Genomic DNA, 16,956 nt, shown 5'->3' with positions numbered 1-16,956 from the left:
CTGAGCAGTAGATCTCGGCTCAGTGATCTGGACTCAATCAGTTGTGACCACTGATTTAGACCATACACAGGCCATATAAAGTTTGACCAACCTGTCCAGTTAGTCAAAGTTTGAGTTCCCTACTAAATAAATGTAGGCTCCCGAGTGACGCAGCGGTCTAAGGCACTGCATCTGAGTGCTAGAGGAGTCACGAAAGACCCTGGTTCGATTCCAGGCTGTATCACAACCGCCCGTGATTGGGAGTCCCATAGGGCGGCGCACAATAGGCCCAGCATAAATATGAATTTGTTCTAAACTGACTTGCCTAGTTAAATAAAACAAATACAAATATTTTAGCAACCTATAGCCTATTCCGAGTCACATGCTGACCAGACCGGACACGTCGCGAGCGTCGCAAAATACATTTTGAAATCCATGTTATTCATCTGCGATGCCAAGTGCTAAAATAGAGCTCCTTTCTATTTCTGACGCAGATCGCGCTGAAAGTCCTGCCTCTCCCATCTCACCATTGGTTTATAGAAGCAGGTACCCACGTGCCATCTCCTCATTGGTTATACACACGTGGGTGATTGAAAGACAAACTGTTTTGCCGGTGGTCGTGGTAATACTATGAAAGTTTAGATGCCGATCACCATATAAGTTCAAAGATGAAAAAGCCTGGAAGGAGGAGAGATGACTAGAAACGATTCGGTTGGCCGTTTTATGTGTGGATTAATTGTCAGAGTAGAGGACCTTGTGCATTTCGGTTAAAATAACAACTCAATGTTTATATCCAATGACAAATTAGCTAGCAACAGCAAGCTAGCTAAATAGGACAAATTAGCGAGCAAGTGCAAATTGCCATACATGTTTAATGCTTTTCGACCTGTCCCCAAATGAATGACATTGGTCCAGAGTTTGTTTTTGATATTTTAACCTGCGTGTCGTGATCGCGTTTGGTGTAGGGGGAAAAAATAAATTTATGCATGATAGCGCACACACACAGCCGGGTTTGGGTTCCGGGAATAATTATTTAAGTTTAAATAAAACTATTTGATTACCTGAACAATATTGACTAATGGTATTGTATTGTTAGGTGGGCTATAGGCTTTCATTAGGTAAGAAGGCAAATTAGAAGGCTCTTCTTCAAAGCGATTTGAGTTGTCATTGTGCCGCATTGTACTGTGAAAATAAGACAGGCCTATCATTCTTAATTCATGGCAAGGTTTCCATTCATCCAGAATGTTAAAGACATGCAGTAAAATGTATTCACGATGGGAATAGCATAATAGCGTAACTACTACTCTGGAGTCAAAAACAATTAGGTCTAAAAAAATTATTTGTCAGGTCATGGATCAGCTCTCGGGAACAATTCTATGCAGGTGGGTCGGGGTGCGGAGAAAAATCTGTCCTGATGTCAGACGGTGCGGCCGAAAACCTACCCATATCTTTTGTTTTCCCGATGCAAAACGTTTTTGCTACCGTGTGCCCTACTGAAACAGGACCATGGCCAGAACGACTCTTACAAACAACCAGCCAGACATGACACTTACGTTGATATGGAAAGCGGACTGCGAGTCGAAGTCACTGCCCTGCCTGGTGAGTCTGTACTGCTGGTAAACGTCATCGCCTACATCCTGGAGGATCTGACACAGGTCCTGCCCCCCGGGCACCGCCACCGCACGCTCCTCTGGACGCTCCGCTACAGGGGAGATTTCAAACAGTAAGTTAGACTTCACACAGGTGTAGCTACATTGATGTCAGAGCTTCGTTAACAGATATTCTGTTAAGATCATGTGGCTCCATGACTCAAGAGAAAACAGGATGCGAGGACTCGCGGGAAAGACTAATCGGGATAGAGTGTTTGTGTGAGGGTCTTACCCTCTTCAGGGGCGTGGTAGGCGGCCAGGGCATTTAGCATGTCATAGATGACCTCTTTGATGGTGTCAGGGATGGGGGGCAGCGGAGACATTTTGAGGGGGGTGGTCTTCACCAGCTGCACCGCGTTGGGCCCCTTGATACGCAGATTCTCAAACTCATCATCTGAGGCTGAGCAGAGGAAGGAAGGGAGAAACACTTCGAGCAACCATGTACACGTCACATTGTTACGTTACACTGCAAAATAGGGAACTAGCCGAGAGCTATATGTGCAAGCGGATAGTTGAATGGCCACAGGTCTGTCCGCGATGTCCAAGATCTATACAGAAGTGGTTTAATAAAGATTTGGTCACCACACCACGCTGCTTTGCATGGTCCTTCCAGCTAGATAGACCCGTGGCCATTCAACTATCCACTCGTATAAAATATGGATTTTTCCGATGAGAGTATTTTAACGTACCCGTACCAGCTCCGCGAGGTGCGGGCAGGGCGATGCGGACGCAGCTGTTGGCTGTGTCAGCAAAGCAGTCCGGGTTCCGGCAGGCGGCAGGGCCCAGAACACGCAGAATATAGTTGATCTCTCTGGAGCCCAGGGAGCCTGATACCACTCCTGACGTGGTGCTGCCCGCCCCGCTGGTCACTGCTGACCGTACCACCTAGAGAGGGTAGACGGGTCAATGTCACTCAGTGCAAAACCCTAATGGCTATATTGCACTACATTTTAACACTGACTGGGAGTGTCTCAACAGTCTAACATGGGTTCCAATCCATTTCCCTTTAGCTCCACTGCTCAGAAAATACAGGAAATAGTCAAAATAATAGATGTGCAATGTGTTGGAGCTTTCGCCTGTCCATTTCTAGGAGAGGACTGTTGAGATGCATGCTGGGCAGGTATCAGCGAGGGTGAGGTTTAATATCCAGTACCTTCTCCATGGTGTGTCGTAGCGTGGCGGGGTCCTCGATGATGTGTCTGAACAGCAGGGTGACGAGGGGCGTGAAGCCGTTGAACCCTGACCCCTGCGTCAGCCCCAGGATCATCCTGGTACTCTTCAGCTCAGCAAACATCATGGCGTAATGGTGGGTCCTCGTCAGGCGCAGGCATAGCCTGAAAGAGAAGAACAAACTTTAGTTGTAGAGGGCTTTTCGTCACACTAACAAAATATTTCAGAAGTACATTTTAGTCATGTAGCAGACGCCCTTATCCAGACAGAGCGGCTCAGTCAGTGTATCCAACTGAGTTTAGGCAGGCAAAAACAAACACATAAGAGTCATTGCAAGTAAACCTTCCTACAAGATAGCCACTGTCTGCTAAACGGTCTAGAGCTTTTCATAACTCAGACACTTTTAATAACAAAAAAAAGATTCAAGAAGTAAACAAGAACCATATAGAAGTAAAACAGGAACCTTAGTGTGGCGTGGAGGGTGTCTGGGTCCACAGGGACACTGATCATGGAGACACAGGCTCTGATGAGCACTGTGGTCATATCCTCCGTCAGGCCCTGCACCACGATGGCTCCTCCTGTCCCGGTGCGTTCCGATGTGGGGTCCAGGGGGGCTGTGGGAGGGGGGGCGGGGGGAGCAGAGGGACCGGGGGAGGACTCTTTTAGTTGGGGGGTAGCGTTGTCCTCTTTAGGAGCACTCATCTCCACGGCTACTGGGGCAGAGTCTGAAAGAATCAGAGAGGGGGATGTTACTATGGTACACAACTACAGAAACGGTATAACTGGTCTAATGGCATATATACATACACACATTACCGTTCAAAAGTTTGGGGTCACTTAGAAATTCTTGTTTTTGAAAGAAAGGCAATTTTTTTGTCCATTAAAAAACATCAAATTGATCAGAAACACAGTGTAGACATTGTTATTGTTGTAAATGACTATTGTATTGTAGGAAACAGCTGATTTTTTATGGATATCTACATAGGCGTACAGAGGCCCATTATCAGCAACCATCACTCCTGTGTTCCAATGGCACGTTGTGTTAGCTAATCCAAGTTGATCATTTAAAAAGGCTAACTGATCATTAGAAAACCCTTTTACAATTATGTTAGCACAGCTGAAAACTGTTGTTCTGATTAAAGCAATAAAACCGGCCTTCTTTAGACTAGTTGAGTATCTGGAGGATCAGCATTTGTGGGTTCGATTACAGGCTCAAAATGGGCAGAAACAAAGAAGTTTCTTCTGAAACTCATCAGACTATTCTTGTTCTAAGAAATTAAGGCTATTCCATTTCATTAAATAGTACCCGCAAAACACCAGTCTCAACGCCAACAGTGAAGAGGCGACTCTGGGATGCTGGCCTTCTAGGCAGAGTTGTAAAGAAAAAGCCATATCTCAGACTGGCCAATAAACAGAGTGCAGTTTGTGGCTATAGCAATGGCTAACAAAAGGGAAAGAACACCTGCACACTTCACCTTTAGCTGAAAATGTGCTTTAATCTACCGTATCTGCTTATTAAACACTGGGGTTGTGCATATCACTAAAACAGTGTCTCCCATCTAGAAGGCCATTACATGAGCGTCTGTGTGTCTCCTCTGCCTTGCCCCCGTCTCCCTCTCATAAACCAGTTTGAGGCTATACTAGAACGATAGCTCCTCCCATCTAGTAGTAGACGGTCCAGTCATCACCTGGGTCTGTCTGGGTCTCCTCTGCCTTGCCCCTGTCTCCCTCCTCTCTCTCAGAGTCCGTCATGCTGCCCGTCTTAGCCGGTTTAGGAACGCGAGGCACTCTCTGGACCGTGAGCATCACCGGACGACGGTTACCCGTCTCCTCATTCACCTGGAATAGAAACATTAGAAGAAATCTGAGAAAGGAAAATGGTTTACCAGACCCAAATTAAACCCATTACTGAACTGAAAAGCACTTTCAATGAATACTCTCCTTTGAGCATGCTTTTAAAGACCAGGATAAAAAAAAAAAAAAAAGTATTCACAAAGTCTGATGATTAAAAAAAATATGTTTCACTGATTGACAACTCAGTTCTTTTGTTCGAGTTAGAGTGGCATGTATAAAAGAGGCTATGAGGAAGAGTTCCTACCTGGACCATGGTGTTGAACTGTACGGTGTATCGCCTGCGTCCCGCGGTGAATCGGACGCTGCTTTCTCCGGCCCTCCAGGCTGAGTCTATAGTGCTGTTGTTAGAGGCAGAGTAGCTGCACCAGCGGCCGGAACGGTCATCAAACCAACGCCAGTTATTACCATTGGGCTGCAGGTACTGGAGAGAGGGGAGGGGAGGAAGAGAGAGGGAAGAAAGGAAGGAGAGAGGGAAGAAAGGAAGGAGAGAGGGAAGAAAGGAAGGAGAGGGGGGAAATTATTTTATTGTCCATGGGAAACAAGAAAATGTGTATTTTCAGTGAGAGAAGGGTCAGGAAAAGACCAGCTATGGCAACACAATGGTAATCATATGCATATTTCATAGCGTCGGTTCATCTTTGTGGCACCCGGAGGACATTATTCGTACCTTGTTCATCTGCGATCTGCGTTTGGATGAGACCGCCATTTTCTCGTAGAAGTCAATGATCAGCAACACAGGAGTGATCCACCTATAGAGAGTCACAGACAACGTTCAGCCGTATTGAACATCGCAATTTGTCTGGGAGGAGCCAGGCTTCTACATTTACTTCACCTGAAGTAATTCTCTCTAGTTAGGCATTGTAAAACGAGAGAGATTGTTTATGCTGTTATTTCTAGCAGGACAGTATTTTTGAAGGGCAATCCTGCAGGTGTGCCAGCTAGCTAATCTCGAGCGGTCCTCTCGTCAGTTTTCTGTGACAGAGCCAGGGGAGGGGGTGGTACTGACTTGGGTGTCTGGATGTCCTTCTGCTCCTTGGCAGCCTGCAGACAGGGCTGCACCACCTCCAGCAGCTTGATGAGCACATTGAGGATCCCACTGTTCTCCACCACCCTGGCACACGACAGCTTCAACTCCTTAAGGAAAACAGGACAGCATGGATCAGCATACAGGGCCAGTGAGTGAGTGTGTGTGAGTGAAAGGAATTGCTGTGCTTCTCTTTCTCTGCCACGAACTCAAACAAATATTTTGAGCAGTAGGATGTTTTTCTGTGTGTCTATCTCTCTGTCCGTACCTCAAAGAGCAGTGTGAGCAGCAGGATGCGTGTTGCCAGGTTGGAGGCTTGGGGCAGGGTAGCCATCTGTCTGGTCCACTCGGACACTGTTTTGGTGTCGCTGGTGGTCAGGGGTACTGCTGCCTTGATCAGCACGTCTGCTGCCTCCCACACCTACACATCAGAAACATGACATAGAGAGGCTGGTATACTGATACTAAGTGCATAATAACAATGAAGTCTCTAAACACATTTGACTGCACGTATCCGGTGTATGTGAAATCATTTATAATTGTTTTTAACTCGGGCATATCACACCTAACTACACACACTCCATGTTACTCACCTGGTTGACGACCTGTCGTAGGATGAGGTCCCTGTACTCGGGGCCGCTCCTCTTGATGGCGGTCATGAGCAAGTCACAGAGGCGGTAGACTGTGTCTGGCAGCTCGTCCAGCAGGTGGAAGCAGCCGGGGAGCATGGAGTCAGTGAAGGCGTGGAGCTCCGTAATGTCCAGGGGCTCGGCCTCCAGGAACCTCTCCAGGCAGCGAGCCTCCTCCTCCTCCGTACGCTCCCTGGCTCTCCTGTCGTCCTCCTCACGACGACGCGCTGCCTCCTGAGAGAGGGAAAGATGGAGGTGGGGAACGTGAGCGGATGTGGTGGTGAAGTGGCGGTCCAGAAACAACCCCTAGGCACAGAACAAATCTGTATAGAAGCAATGTGGCTATTATTCCAATGAGCCCATCAACTGAAAACACGTCGGTGCAAACAGAAATAGAACTCTAGATCTGTGGCTACAACAATATTGCTTACATCTATCCAATACTTCCAGATGTACACATACCTAGGGTGTAAACTCTACATCTTGTTTCTGGGCTGGGCCTTGGTTATTCATTTATGAGCCTTCATCTATTCACGTTTGAATTCATTCACCATTGTGTTCCCTCCGTATGCCTGTGTGCGGGGGCATGTCTAAGTGTGCGTGTGTGGCGGCAAACCTCGGGCGAATCAGAGCGCTGCTCCATGCTGACCTCTTGTCCCAGAGACATGGCGATGGCTCTCATCATCTGGTCTTCTTCTGACATGGTCATGTCCTACAGACAGAGGGACATACAAGTACTCTTAATATACACTATGGGAGGGGGGGCTGTAATCTGTAATATGAGCATCGCTACCTCTGTGTGTGTGTGTGTGTGTGTGTGTGTGTGTGTGTGTGTGTGTGTGTGTGTGTGTGTGTGTGTGTGTGTGTGCGGTCGTACCCTGACGGCTCCGCTGAGTAGAGGAGGAGGGTGTGTGAGCAGGTACTCTGTGGCCTGCTCCATGGTGCTGGTGTTCACCAGGGCCTCCATGGCATGCTCTCTGGAGAAACCCATGTCCATCAGCTAAATAGAGGAGAGAACACGGGTTACATAAGGTTAAAGGAGAGAGAGAAAGAGGGGCGAGGGCGAGAGGAGTCACAGGACAGGGTTAGAGCAGAGTTCCTTCTAGGACGTCTTTCCTAGCCACTGTGCTTCTGCCTCTGCATTGCTTGTTCTTGGGGTTTTAGGTATGGGTTTCTGTAGAGCACTTTGTGGGAACTGCAGATGTAAAAATTTTATAAAATACATTTGATTGATAGAGGAAGGGAGGAAGAGAGAACAGAGGCACAGAGAGATCAGAGTGACCGGGGACATCCTTCCAAAATGACCTCCTATCCATCCTCCCTAACCTCTACATAGCATGATATCCTACCCTCTACCCAGTTCTCATGCCTCAATGTTTTGAAATTCCATCCATTTGATTTAAAGCAGGGCTCTTCTCACATTTATCCTCCAAAATATGCCTCTGTCCTCACACTATCTCTCCCTCCCAAGTGGCGCAGCGGTCTAAGACACTGCATCTCAGTGCATAAGGCGTCACTAGTCCCTGGTTTGATTCCAGGCTGTATTACATCCGGTCATGATTGGGAGTCCCATTGGGCGGCGCACACTTGGCCCAGCGTCGTCCGGGTTCAGCTGTCATTGTAAATAAGAATTTGTTCTTAACAGACTTGCCTAGTTAAGTAAAATACATGTTAAATCCCTCCTTAACCGTGACCCCAATTACAAGCACAAGAGAGCAGTATAAATTCTATATAATGTGCCCTCGCGCCAGCTCGCATCGAAAATAATGTGTAAGTTCCGCACAGTGTAGGAGAAAGCATGCACAGCTCAGGTCAAGTATAAATGGACTTTCAGATTCACACTGGTTGTGGAGCCAGCTAGCTGTATACCTGCTGTAGCTGCTGCTGGTTGACGTTTGGCTGCCTCTCCCTGCCTCCTCCCTGACTCTGTCATAACAAGACAAAGTGGAGCAGGCCACGCCAGAGTGAGGGTTCAAGGGGACAATAGGTTGACAACAAAACAGTCCAATTTCATCTTATTACAACATGACAACCTTATTAGTTAACAAGAAAGTGAATGTGCAACAGAGGTTATCAAATTGAGGCTTTCAAATCGTATCTTGCAATGGATGCAATTATATCTACCAAAGCTGTCAAATGCCAATCTGTCTATGAGAAAAGCAATCCGCCAAAAATACATTTCTATGAAGAAACAGTCCCAAAGTTAATAGAATCCAAAAACGCAAACTGATCAACACCAATACACTCCCCTTGACACCCCCACTTCCCTCCTGTCCCCTTACCTGCTGTAGCGGAACCTGGTTAACCTGTGGTTCTCTCCTGGGTGTAGAGTTACTAGAGTCCTCTGCTGCTTCACCTGGTGCAGGTGGTGCTGTACTGCCTCCGGTAGCCGGTCCTGACCCGGAACCTGCTGGCACCTCTGCTGCAGTCACTGCTGCTCCAGGGGCCCCTACAGCTCCACCTCCACCTATTTTAAATGCAAGCATTTGAAATGATAGTGTCCTTGGACAGTTCTTGTATGTTAATCCTTAATGTGCATAAACGTTGTAAATTGTGTCAAATAATTCAGCTTTCACTGCTGTTAATATCATTAAAACACACAAAAAAATGTAAACGATAAGTAGGCATTGGTCTGAAAACAAGGAAATTCCAATGAGCACCACAACTAATTCACCCATACTCCACCAAGGTTTTCCAGCACACAGTAGCTCTAAAGTAGCTCTTCCAGCACACATTCATGCTCTACAGTAGCTATTATATCCACGGGGCAGGTGGGTTTAGGGTCATGAAACAATGTGTGAATGAAGGGTGAGTGGGTGGCAGGCAGGTTGAATAAATAAAATTTAACAAAAAATCATAAATGTATCATTCTTACGCAATTTATATCTAGGATACATTGAGGGTTGTTTTTCATTATTTTTAAGGCATCAGCATGCTTCTCAGCTGAAACAGTTCGGAAGAGTTTGTGCATATATTATGACGACATTCTGACGTTTTTGTTTGTTTTGTACTACGGTAAGGTTTTTTTTCGGCTGTTCGGGCACACTTTTTTCTTGAGGCCAGCCGAAGTTTGAGCTGAAGTTGAAGACCCTTTGTCCGTGATTGGTCAACTGTAGGGATTCTTCAATAAAGTCTTTGTAGTCATTCAATGAGAACAAATTTTCATGAAATGTTTTTCAATGAGAAATACTATCAAGTATCTTAAATAAAAAGTGAGCGACTAAGATCTCCGGGGGAAAAAAAACTTAATGACAGATTTCTTGTGTCATCTTAGATCAAATCTGACTATTTTGAGGAAGTGTATATTGGCTACAGAGTCTCAAAATGGACAGAGGATTTCTTATTTTTCAAGCAGGTGATCTTTTAAGGGAGTATGCTAGCTCACTCGTTTGGTTTGCCTAGTCGCCAGCCGAACTGAAGCATGCTGACCAACCTTTAGGCATTAGTGCGTAAGCCTAAACTTTAGGGCATGAATTTAGGACAGTAGTCAAGATACATTTTAAAACATTTAATCATGAGCCATTTCAAAATGATTTGGCTGCGCTACCCAGGGAGCTGATTTATCTAGAGGATGATTTAAATCACGCTAGAGAATGTTTTACTGATTTGCTCACTGAGGTAATGGACCATCATGCCCCAGTAAGAAAGAGTACAGTTGGGGCTCATCCATCTCCATGGATTGATTAACTGGGTGAGGCATTTTCTCAAAGAAATATGGCAAAAGTCTTAGCAGACAAATCTAAACTAGAAATTGATGAAAAGAATTATAGAACACCATGTAATTAGGCAGGTAAATTAAATCGTAAGAAAAAAAACTTTTTCAAAAATGCTTTTATTAATGGTAAAAATGATTCTAAAAAGGTATGGAATATAGTTAAGGGCTTACTTGGTACATCTATTTCCTCATACCCATCTAGTGTGGAGGTTGACGGCAGAGCAATAACAAGACCAGCTGATATTGCCAATCATTTTGCAGATTTTTTTTACTAAGAAAATTTCTATTTACTGAGCGATAATGTAAACACCCAATCTTCCAAACAAGCTATTGTCCAATGGATTGATGATCATATTATGAGCAAAAAAACCTGCTCTTTTATTCTACAAATGGTGTCAGTAGAGGTGTTAAACCTATTGAAGTCATTACCTGATGGTAAATCTATAGGTAATGATCTTATGGAATATTTTTTACTTCGCTATGCTGCTCCCCAGATTGCAGCTCCACTGAGATACATATTTAATTGGTCACTGGAAAAAGGGGCATTTGCAAATGTTTGGAAGCATGCTAAAATGTGCCCAATCCCGAAAGACAGCAAAGAACCCACCCATTACTCCTGCCAATAGTCAACCAATTAATCTACTCCCTTCACTCAGTAAGATTATTGCTTGGCTAGAGCTGCCCCGGTCAACTGTAAGTGCTGTTATTGTGAAGTGGAAACACCTAGGCGCAACAACGGCTCAACCACGAAATGGCAGGCCACACAAGCTCACAGAACTGCACCACCGAGTGCTAAAGCGCATAAAAATAGTATCCTCGGTTGCAATTACAGAGTTCCAAACTGACTCTGGAAGCAACGTCAGCATAATAACCTTAAGTCTAGAGCTTTATAAAATGGATTTCCATGGCTGAGCACCCATGTGCAATGCCAAGCGTTATGTGGAGTGGTGTATAGCTCGCCGTCATTGGACTCTGGAAACACGTTGTCTGGAGTGATGAATCACGCTTCACCATCTGGCAGTCCAACGGGCGTATCTGGTGTGGCGGATGCCAGGAAAACACTACCCTGACCCGATGTATAGCGCCAACTGTAGTTTGGTGGAGGAGGAATAATGGTCTGGGGCTGTTTTTCCATGGTTCGGGCTAGGGCCCTTAGTTCCATTGAAGGGAAATCTTAATGCTACAGCATACAATGAAATTCTAGATGATGCAGTGCTTCCAACTGTGGCAACAGTTTGGGGAAGGCCCTTTTCTGTTTCAGCATGACAATGGCCCTGTGCACAAAGCGAGGTCCATAGAGAAAGGGTTTGTTGAGATCGGTGTGAAAGAACTTCACTGGCCTGCACAGAGCCCTGACCTCAACCCCATCGAACACCTTTGAGATTAATTGGAACGCCAACAGCGAGCCAGGCCTAATCGCCCAACACCTTACTAATGCTCTTGTGGCTGAATGGAAGCAAGTCCCTGCAGCAATGTTCCAACATCTAGAGGAAAGCATTCCCAGAAGAGTGGCTGTTATAGCAGCAAAGGGGGGACCAACTCCATATTAAATTACCATGATTTTGGAATGAGATGTTCGACGAGCAAGTGTCCACATACTTTTGGTCATGTAGTCTAAATAAAAACTAGTAAATCAAGTCTGAAAACTAACAAACTAAACTGAATAAATAAATAAATTTAAAAAACATGAATAGAAATAAAGACATCTAGAACTTAAGCTAGGTGGGGGCAAAAATAAAATTGAAACCCAAATGCTAACGACCCTGTCAAATATCCGGTATATGGTTCTCGCTAATGGCTGACCGAATCAAGACGAGGGGCGGGGAGTGTTGAGTACCTCCAGTCAAGTTGATTTGCAATTCAAATCTTGTGTCGATGAAACATTTGAGCATCAACCAATCCCTAATAACGTTGCCTTACTGAAAATGAGAACTAAAAACGCACACTCACCTCCAGCTCCAGAGCTGGGGCCTACAGGCACTGTGGTGGCCCCTGGGCCCCCCTCCTCCTCTGGCCGCGCCGTGCCCTCCCTCTCCTTGGCCAGCCGCTCCTGGATGACTGGTTCACCACGAAGGATGTGACAGAGTATAGCCAACATGGACTCAGCCATGCGGCCCCCGTACACTTTGAGGGGTTTCCTGTTCCACAGGCTTCGGATGCAGTTAAACGCCGCCTGAACACAGTGAGAGAGTGGGTTAGTATTACATAGATTACATCAAAATACACACTTTTTTGGTTACTACATGATTCCATGTGTGTTATTTCATAGTTTTGATGTCTTCACTATTATTCTACAATGTAGAAAATTACAAAAATAAAGACAAACCCTTGAATGAGTAGGTATATATATATATATATATGACCTTGTTTTTTGAAAGAAAAGCTAATTTTTTGTCCATTAAAATATCAAATTTTTCAGAAATACACTGATTTTTTATGGAATATCTACATAGATGTACAGAGACCCATTATCAGCAACCATCACTCCTGTGTTCCAATGGCACACTGTATTAGTTAATCCAAGTCTAAAAAAATTCTGGTTAAAGAAGCAATACAACTGGCCTTCTTTAGACTGGTTAAGTATCTGGAACATCAGCATTTGTGGGTTTGATTACAGGCTCAAAATGGCCAGAAACGAAGAACTTTCTTCTGAAACTCAGACTATTCTTGTTCTGAGAAATGAAGGCTATTCCATGCGAGAAATTGCCAAGAAACTGAAGAACTCGTACAACGCTGTGTACTACTCCCTTCATAGAACAGCGCAAACGGGCTCTAACCAGAATAGAAAGAGGACTGGGAAGCCCCGGTGCACAACTGAGCAAGAGGACAAGTACATTAGAGTGTCTAGTTTGAGAAACAGATGCCTCACAAGTCCTCAACAGGCAGCTTCATTAAATAGTACCCGCAAAACAACAGTCTCAACATCAACAGTGAAGAGGCGACTCCGGGATGCTGGCCTTTATGTGTATGAATTTATTTGATTTAACCTTTATTTAACTAAGCAAGTCACTTAAGAACACATTTTTATTTACAACGACGACCCATACAAAATGACCTTGAGCGCAAACACAAACATCGCAGATGCCAATCAAGCAACCAAGAAACCACTTAACACACACACACACACACACACTCTACCTTCTGAGTGACGATGAGGAATCGCAGGGCGCTGAATTGGGGGGTGGTGGGGGTAACCCCAGGGACCTTGACGGGCAGGCTGTGGGGTGAGTCCAGCACGGTGCTGGGATTCACCATCTTCTCCACCAGCATCAGCCAGGCATCCAGGAATTCCCCTGTCCCATCAGGAAGCTCAGTGTGCTCCAAGCCCTCAGAGACAGGCACCTTACCACCCATAGTAAGAGCCCAGTTAAATGTCCTGGGGAGAGAGAGGGGAAGGAGAAATGTGTCAGTGCTGCTGGGCAGAGAAACACATTATTGCCCATAGTTGTCCTGGTCAACTCACATGATCAGGTAAAACAAGGCCATACTCATAATGATTGTATTGACAATGCTGACAAAAGTAGTGCCAAAAGTCAATACGTATGTACAGTCAGGTAGTTTGCAACGGTAGTAGGGCTTGTTGTAGCTACAGGGCGCCAACAAATTCCATGTAAAGAAGTACCAACAGCGCAAGTCTGTCAGATATTAACAGAGCTAAGCAAGGGTGCTCCACTCACTGGAAGAGCGCGTCATGTCCTCCGGAGCAGAAGAACTTCTGCAGCATGAGGTGGTAGGGGTACTTCCTCTCATCGAACAGCATGGGGGACGTGAAGCCCACCGAGCAGATGAAGAACGTCAGCCTGGAGAGACAAGTGAGTGTTAAAATTGACACTGGGAGCAATAAATCAGCAAATCAATAGATGCAGTTGGAATCGTTCTGACAAGCGTAAAGCCTTGTAACCAAACCAACTTCTTGCCCCTCCTACATGTTAATTTTTTTTAACCTTTATTAAACTAGGCAAGTCAGTAAAGAACACATTTGTATTTACACAGACGGCCTACCCCGGCCAAACCCTAACGACGCTGGGACAATTGTGCACTATGGGACTCCCAAGGACGGCCGGTTGTGATACAGCCTGGAATCGAACCAGGGTCTGTAGTGACGCCTCTAGCACTGAGATGCAGTGCCTTAGACCGCTGCGCCACTCGGGAGCCCCAAGTGATGATCTATGTACAGAAGCAAACAACCCTCTGGGCTTATCAGAAGCAAGACAAAATTATTACCAAATCTTATCCACCCTCTGAGAACTATAGAAGAGGTTAGCTTGTATGGGCTGATGGGATGATTTTCTTGGAGATTGGGTGTGACAGGGTAGATCATGACTGAGTAGCATACCTGAAGCGAGGGGTGGGGGTGTAGGGTGGGGGCTGCCAGCTGAGGCCCTTGGTAAGCAGCTTGGTGAGGGAGGAGGCGGTGGCCCTGGCGGCAGGGGTGGGGGCAGTGCCAGTGCTGGTGGCGTGGTGAGAGCGGCGCTGGCGGACTGGAGAGCCCACACACAGCTTCACCAGCAAACCAAAGAGTTCAGCCAGAGCCCGGCCCAGGCGAGACGATGCTGGAGGTGAGAGAGGAGAGTTACACACCTGTAGGAAAAATACAGCTAGCGCTCGCAAATATAGGATCAGGAGTCAAAGCGGACGTGTTCTGACCTTCATCAGACAGTTAGACACACTTCTCACTAACGCAGAGATTCTGACCGTACATCTCTCTATTTGGTGGGGATACCATTCAACTATGCCTACTACCCGACTACAATTATTTTTTTAATTACTCGAAAATAAAGAGAAAAATCGAGGATTTCCTCACCGGAGAGCAGTGGTTTGATCTGCTTGATGCGTGTGGCCATGGCGGGGGTCAGTTTAGACTTGGTCTTGGGGTCAGCGGTGCCGGCGGTCGGCTCGTCAGTCTCCATGGGGGCTAGCGTGTCCCCGTCCAACCCCATCCCCTCCAGGAGACCGGTGGCAGAGGGGTCCAAAGCAACAGTGTCAGACTCAGCTAGGGAGAGAGCGAGAGAGAGGGGAGAGGCCTAGTGGTTAGAGCTAGTGGTGGCTGGGCTGGAAGAGAAAGTTTGGCTAAAAGATGCTTCAATTCTTTCTTTGCACGTTGCTCAAACGATGCCCGACAAACATTCCGGAGTGGGCAGTTTTATCAGAATGTTTAAAAAAAAAAGATTTAAAAAAGAACTGCCTAAAGCACACTGCCAAACATTGCCCAACAAAATGTACTATTGCATATTTCATGAATTAACGTTCATAAATATTTGATAATAACATTTTCTTTTGGTTGTTTTTCCAGTAGGAGGTCATCTTCATTACCAGCTCTCCTGGATCCTGAGGCGGTGGCTGTGGCTGTGGTGCTGCCAGATGGCTTGTCCTCTTTGGGAACAAGCTTCTGCATGTCAGCCTGGCCAAACTCACAGCCTGGGGGGAGACTGGAGGAGGAGAGGAGAGAAAGAGGAGGTTACTGTGTGCTGCTGGCTGACTGCTGAGGAAGAGAAAGCCAGAGAGAGAGAGAAAATGGGAGAACCAGATAGAGAAACCCAAGGCCAAAACATATGGATAAAGCAAGAGGGGGAGAAAGCATCAGCTTAGTGTACCTGTTGGGTGTGCAGAGTGACAGCAGCACAGTGCTCTCCCAGACCAGAGAGCAGTAGAGCTGGCTCAGCTTATTGAGAACACTCAGACCTAGCTGGGAGCCCCATTGGTTCACACTGATGGCCCTGATCTCACTCTGTACAACACAAACAGGGGAAGAGACGAGACGGTTAATGCACCCACCACTATTAACACACTCACAGTCAAGCAACTCCATCCCAAAAATCACCTAAAAACCAGACAGACATGGTTATTTGGAAATCCACAGACAATAAATCTGCAATATGTCGACAGTTGGTTGGTTATATACTGCTGACATCTTCAAACCAAGAGCTGAGTTTTTAAATGCATTTGGCTAAGGTGTATGTAAATATATATATAAATAAAACACACACATATACAGGTGAAGTCGGAAGTTTACATACACCTTACCCAAATGCATTTAAAAAGCTTTCACAATTCCTGACATTTCATCCTAGTAAAAATTCCCAGGTCTTAGGTCAATTAGGATCACCACTTTATTTTAAGAATGTGAAATGTCAGAATAATAGTAGAGAGAATGATACACTTCAGCAGTGGGTCAGAAGTTTACATACACTCAATTAGTAATTGGTAGCATTGCTTTTAAATTGTTTAACTTGGGTCAAATATTTTGGGTAGCCTCTTACAAGCTTCCACAATAAGTTGGGTGAATTTTGGCCCATTCCTCCTGACAGAGCTGGTGTCACAGTCAGGTTTGTAGGCCTCCTTGCTCGCACACGCCTTTTCAGTTCTGCCCACAAATTGTCTATGGGATTGAGGTCAGGGTTTTGTGATGGCCACTCCAATACCTTGACTTTGTTGCATTTAAGCCATTTTGCCACAACTTTGATAGTATGCTTGAGGTCATTTGGAAGACCCATTTGCGACCAAGCTTTAACTTCCTGACTGATGTCTTGAGCTTCCTGACTGATGTTGCTTCAATATATCCACCAAATTTTACTTCCTCGTGATGCCATACATTTTGTGAAGTGCACCAGTCCCTCCTGCAGCAAAGCACCCCCACAACATCATGCTGACACCCCCGTGCTTAACGGTTGGGATGGTGTTTTTCTGCTTGCAAACATCCCCCTTTTTCCTCCAAACATAACGATGGTCATTATGGCCAAACAGTTCTATTTTTGTTTCATCAGACCAGAGGACATTACTCCAAAAATTACAATCTTTGTAGATGTCCTAACAGACTTGCCAAAACTATAGTTTTTTAACTTCTTAAGTGTAGGGGGCAGTATTTTCATTTTTGGCTAAAAAACGTACCCATTTGAAACTGCCTATTTCTCAGCACCCGAAACTAGAATATGCATA

At 45.6% G+C, this 16,956-nt stretch overlaps 1 protein-coding gene across 20 annotated transcripts in view; it reads right to left on the bottom strand.

The window, feature by feature from the left end:
• The window catches only part of LOC139542193 (E3 ubiquitin-protein ligase HUWE1-like), an 82,891-nt gene that overhangs the window by 31,332 nt on the left and 34,603 nt on the right, over positions 1–16,956 (bottom strand). For 19 of the 20 annotated variants that reach the window (XM_071347321.1, XM_071347331.1, XM_071347314.1 and 16 more), the window contains 22 exons: positions 15,615–15,748; positions 15,334–15,449; positions 14,825–15,013; positions 14,357–14,573; positions 13,698–13,820; positions 13,159–13,396; positions 11,971–12,193; positions 8,588–8,772; positions 8,175–8,231; positions 7,183–7,305; positions 6,922–7,017; positions 6,270–6,539; positions 5,945–6,097; positions 5,659–5,786; positions 5,320–5,401; positions 4,897–5,073; positions 4,487–4,637; positions 3,262–3,523; positions 2,782–2,962; positions 2,318–2,513; positions 1,861–2,028; positions 1,533–1,681 (listed from right to left, as the gene is read on the bottom strand). In XM_071347321.1, the coding sequence (XP_071203422.1) occupies positions 1,533–1,681; positions 1,861–2,028; positions 2,318–2,513; positions 2,782–2,962; positions 3,262–3,523; positions 4,487–4,637; positions 4,897–5,073; positions 5,320–5,401; positions 5,659–5,786; positions 5,945–6,097; positions 6,270–6,539; positions 6,922–7,017; positions 7,183–7,305; positions 8,175–8,231; positions 8,588–8,772; positions 11,971–12,193; positions 13,159–13,396; positions 13,698–13,820; positions 14,357–14,573; positions 14,825–15,013; positions 15,334–15,449; positions 15,615–15,748 (3,618 nt within the window). The remainder of the gene's footprint in view (positions 1–1,532; positions 1,682–1,860; positions 2,029–2,317; positions 2,514–2,781; positions 2,963–3,261; positions 3,524–4,486; positions 4,638–4,896; positions 5,074–5,319; positions 5,402–5,658; positions 5,787–5,944; positions 6,098–6,269; positions 6,540–6,921; positions 7,018–7,182; positions 7,306–8,174; positions 8,232–8,587; positions 8,773–11,970; positions 12,194–13,158; positions 13,397–13,697; positions 13,821–14,356; positions 14,574–14,824; positions 15,014–15,333; positions 15,450–15,614; positions 15,749–16,956) is intronic. The other variant, XM_071347319.1, reaches the window with a different exon arrangement.

Source organism: Salvelinus alpinus, chromosome 17 (assembly GCF_045679555.1).
Source record: "Salvelinus alpinus chromosome 17, SLU_Salpinus.1, whole genome shotgun sequence".
Classification (NCBI taxonomy): domain Eukaryota; kingdom Metazoa; phylum Chordata; class Actinopteri; order Salmoniformes; family Salmonidae; genus Salvelinus; species Salvelinus alpinus.
This window is presented reverse-complemented; position numbering and strand designations above follow the sequence as displayed.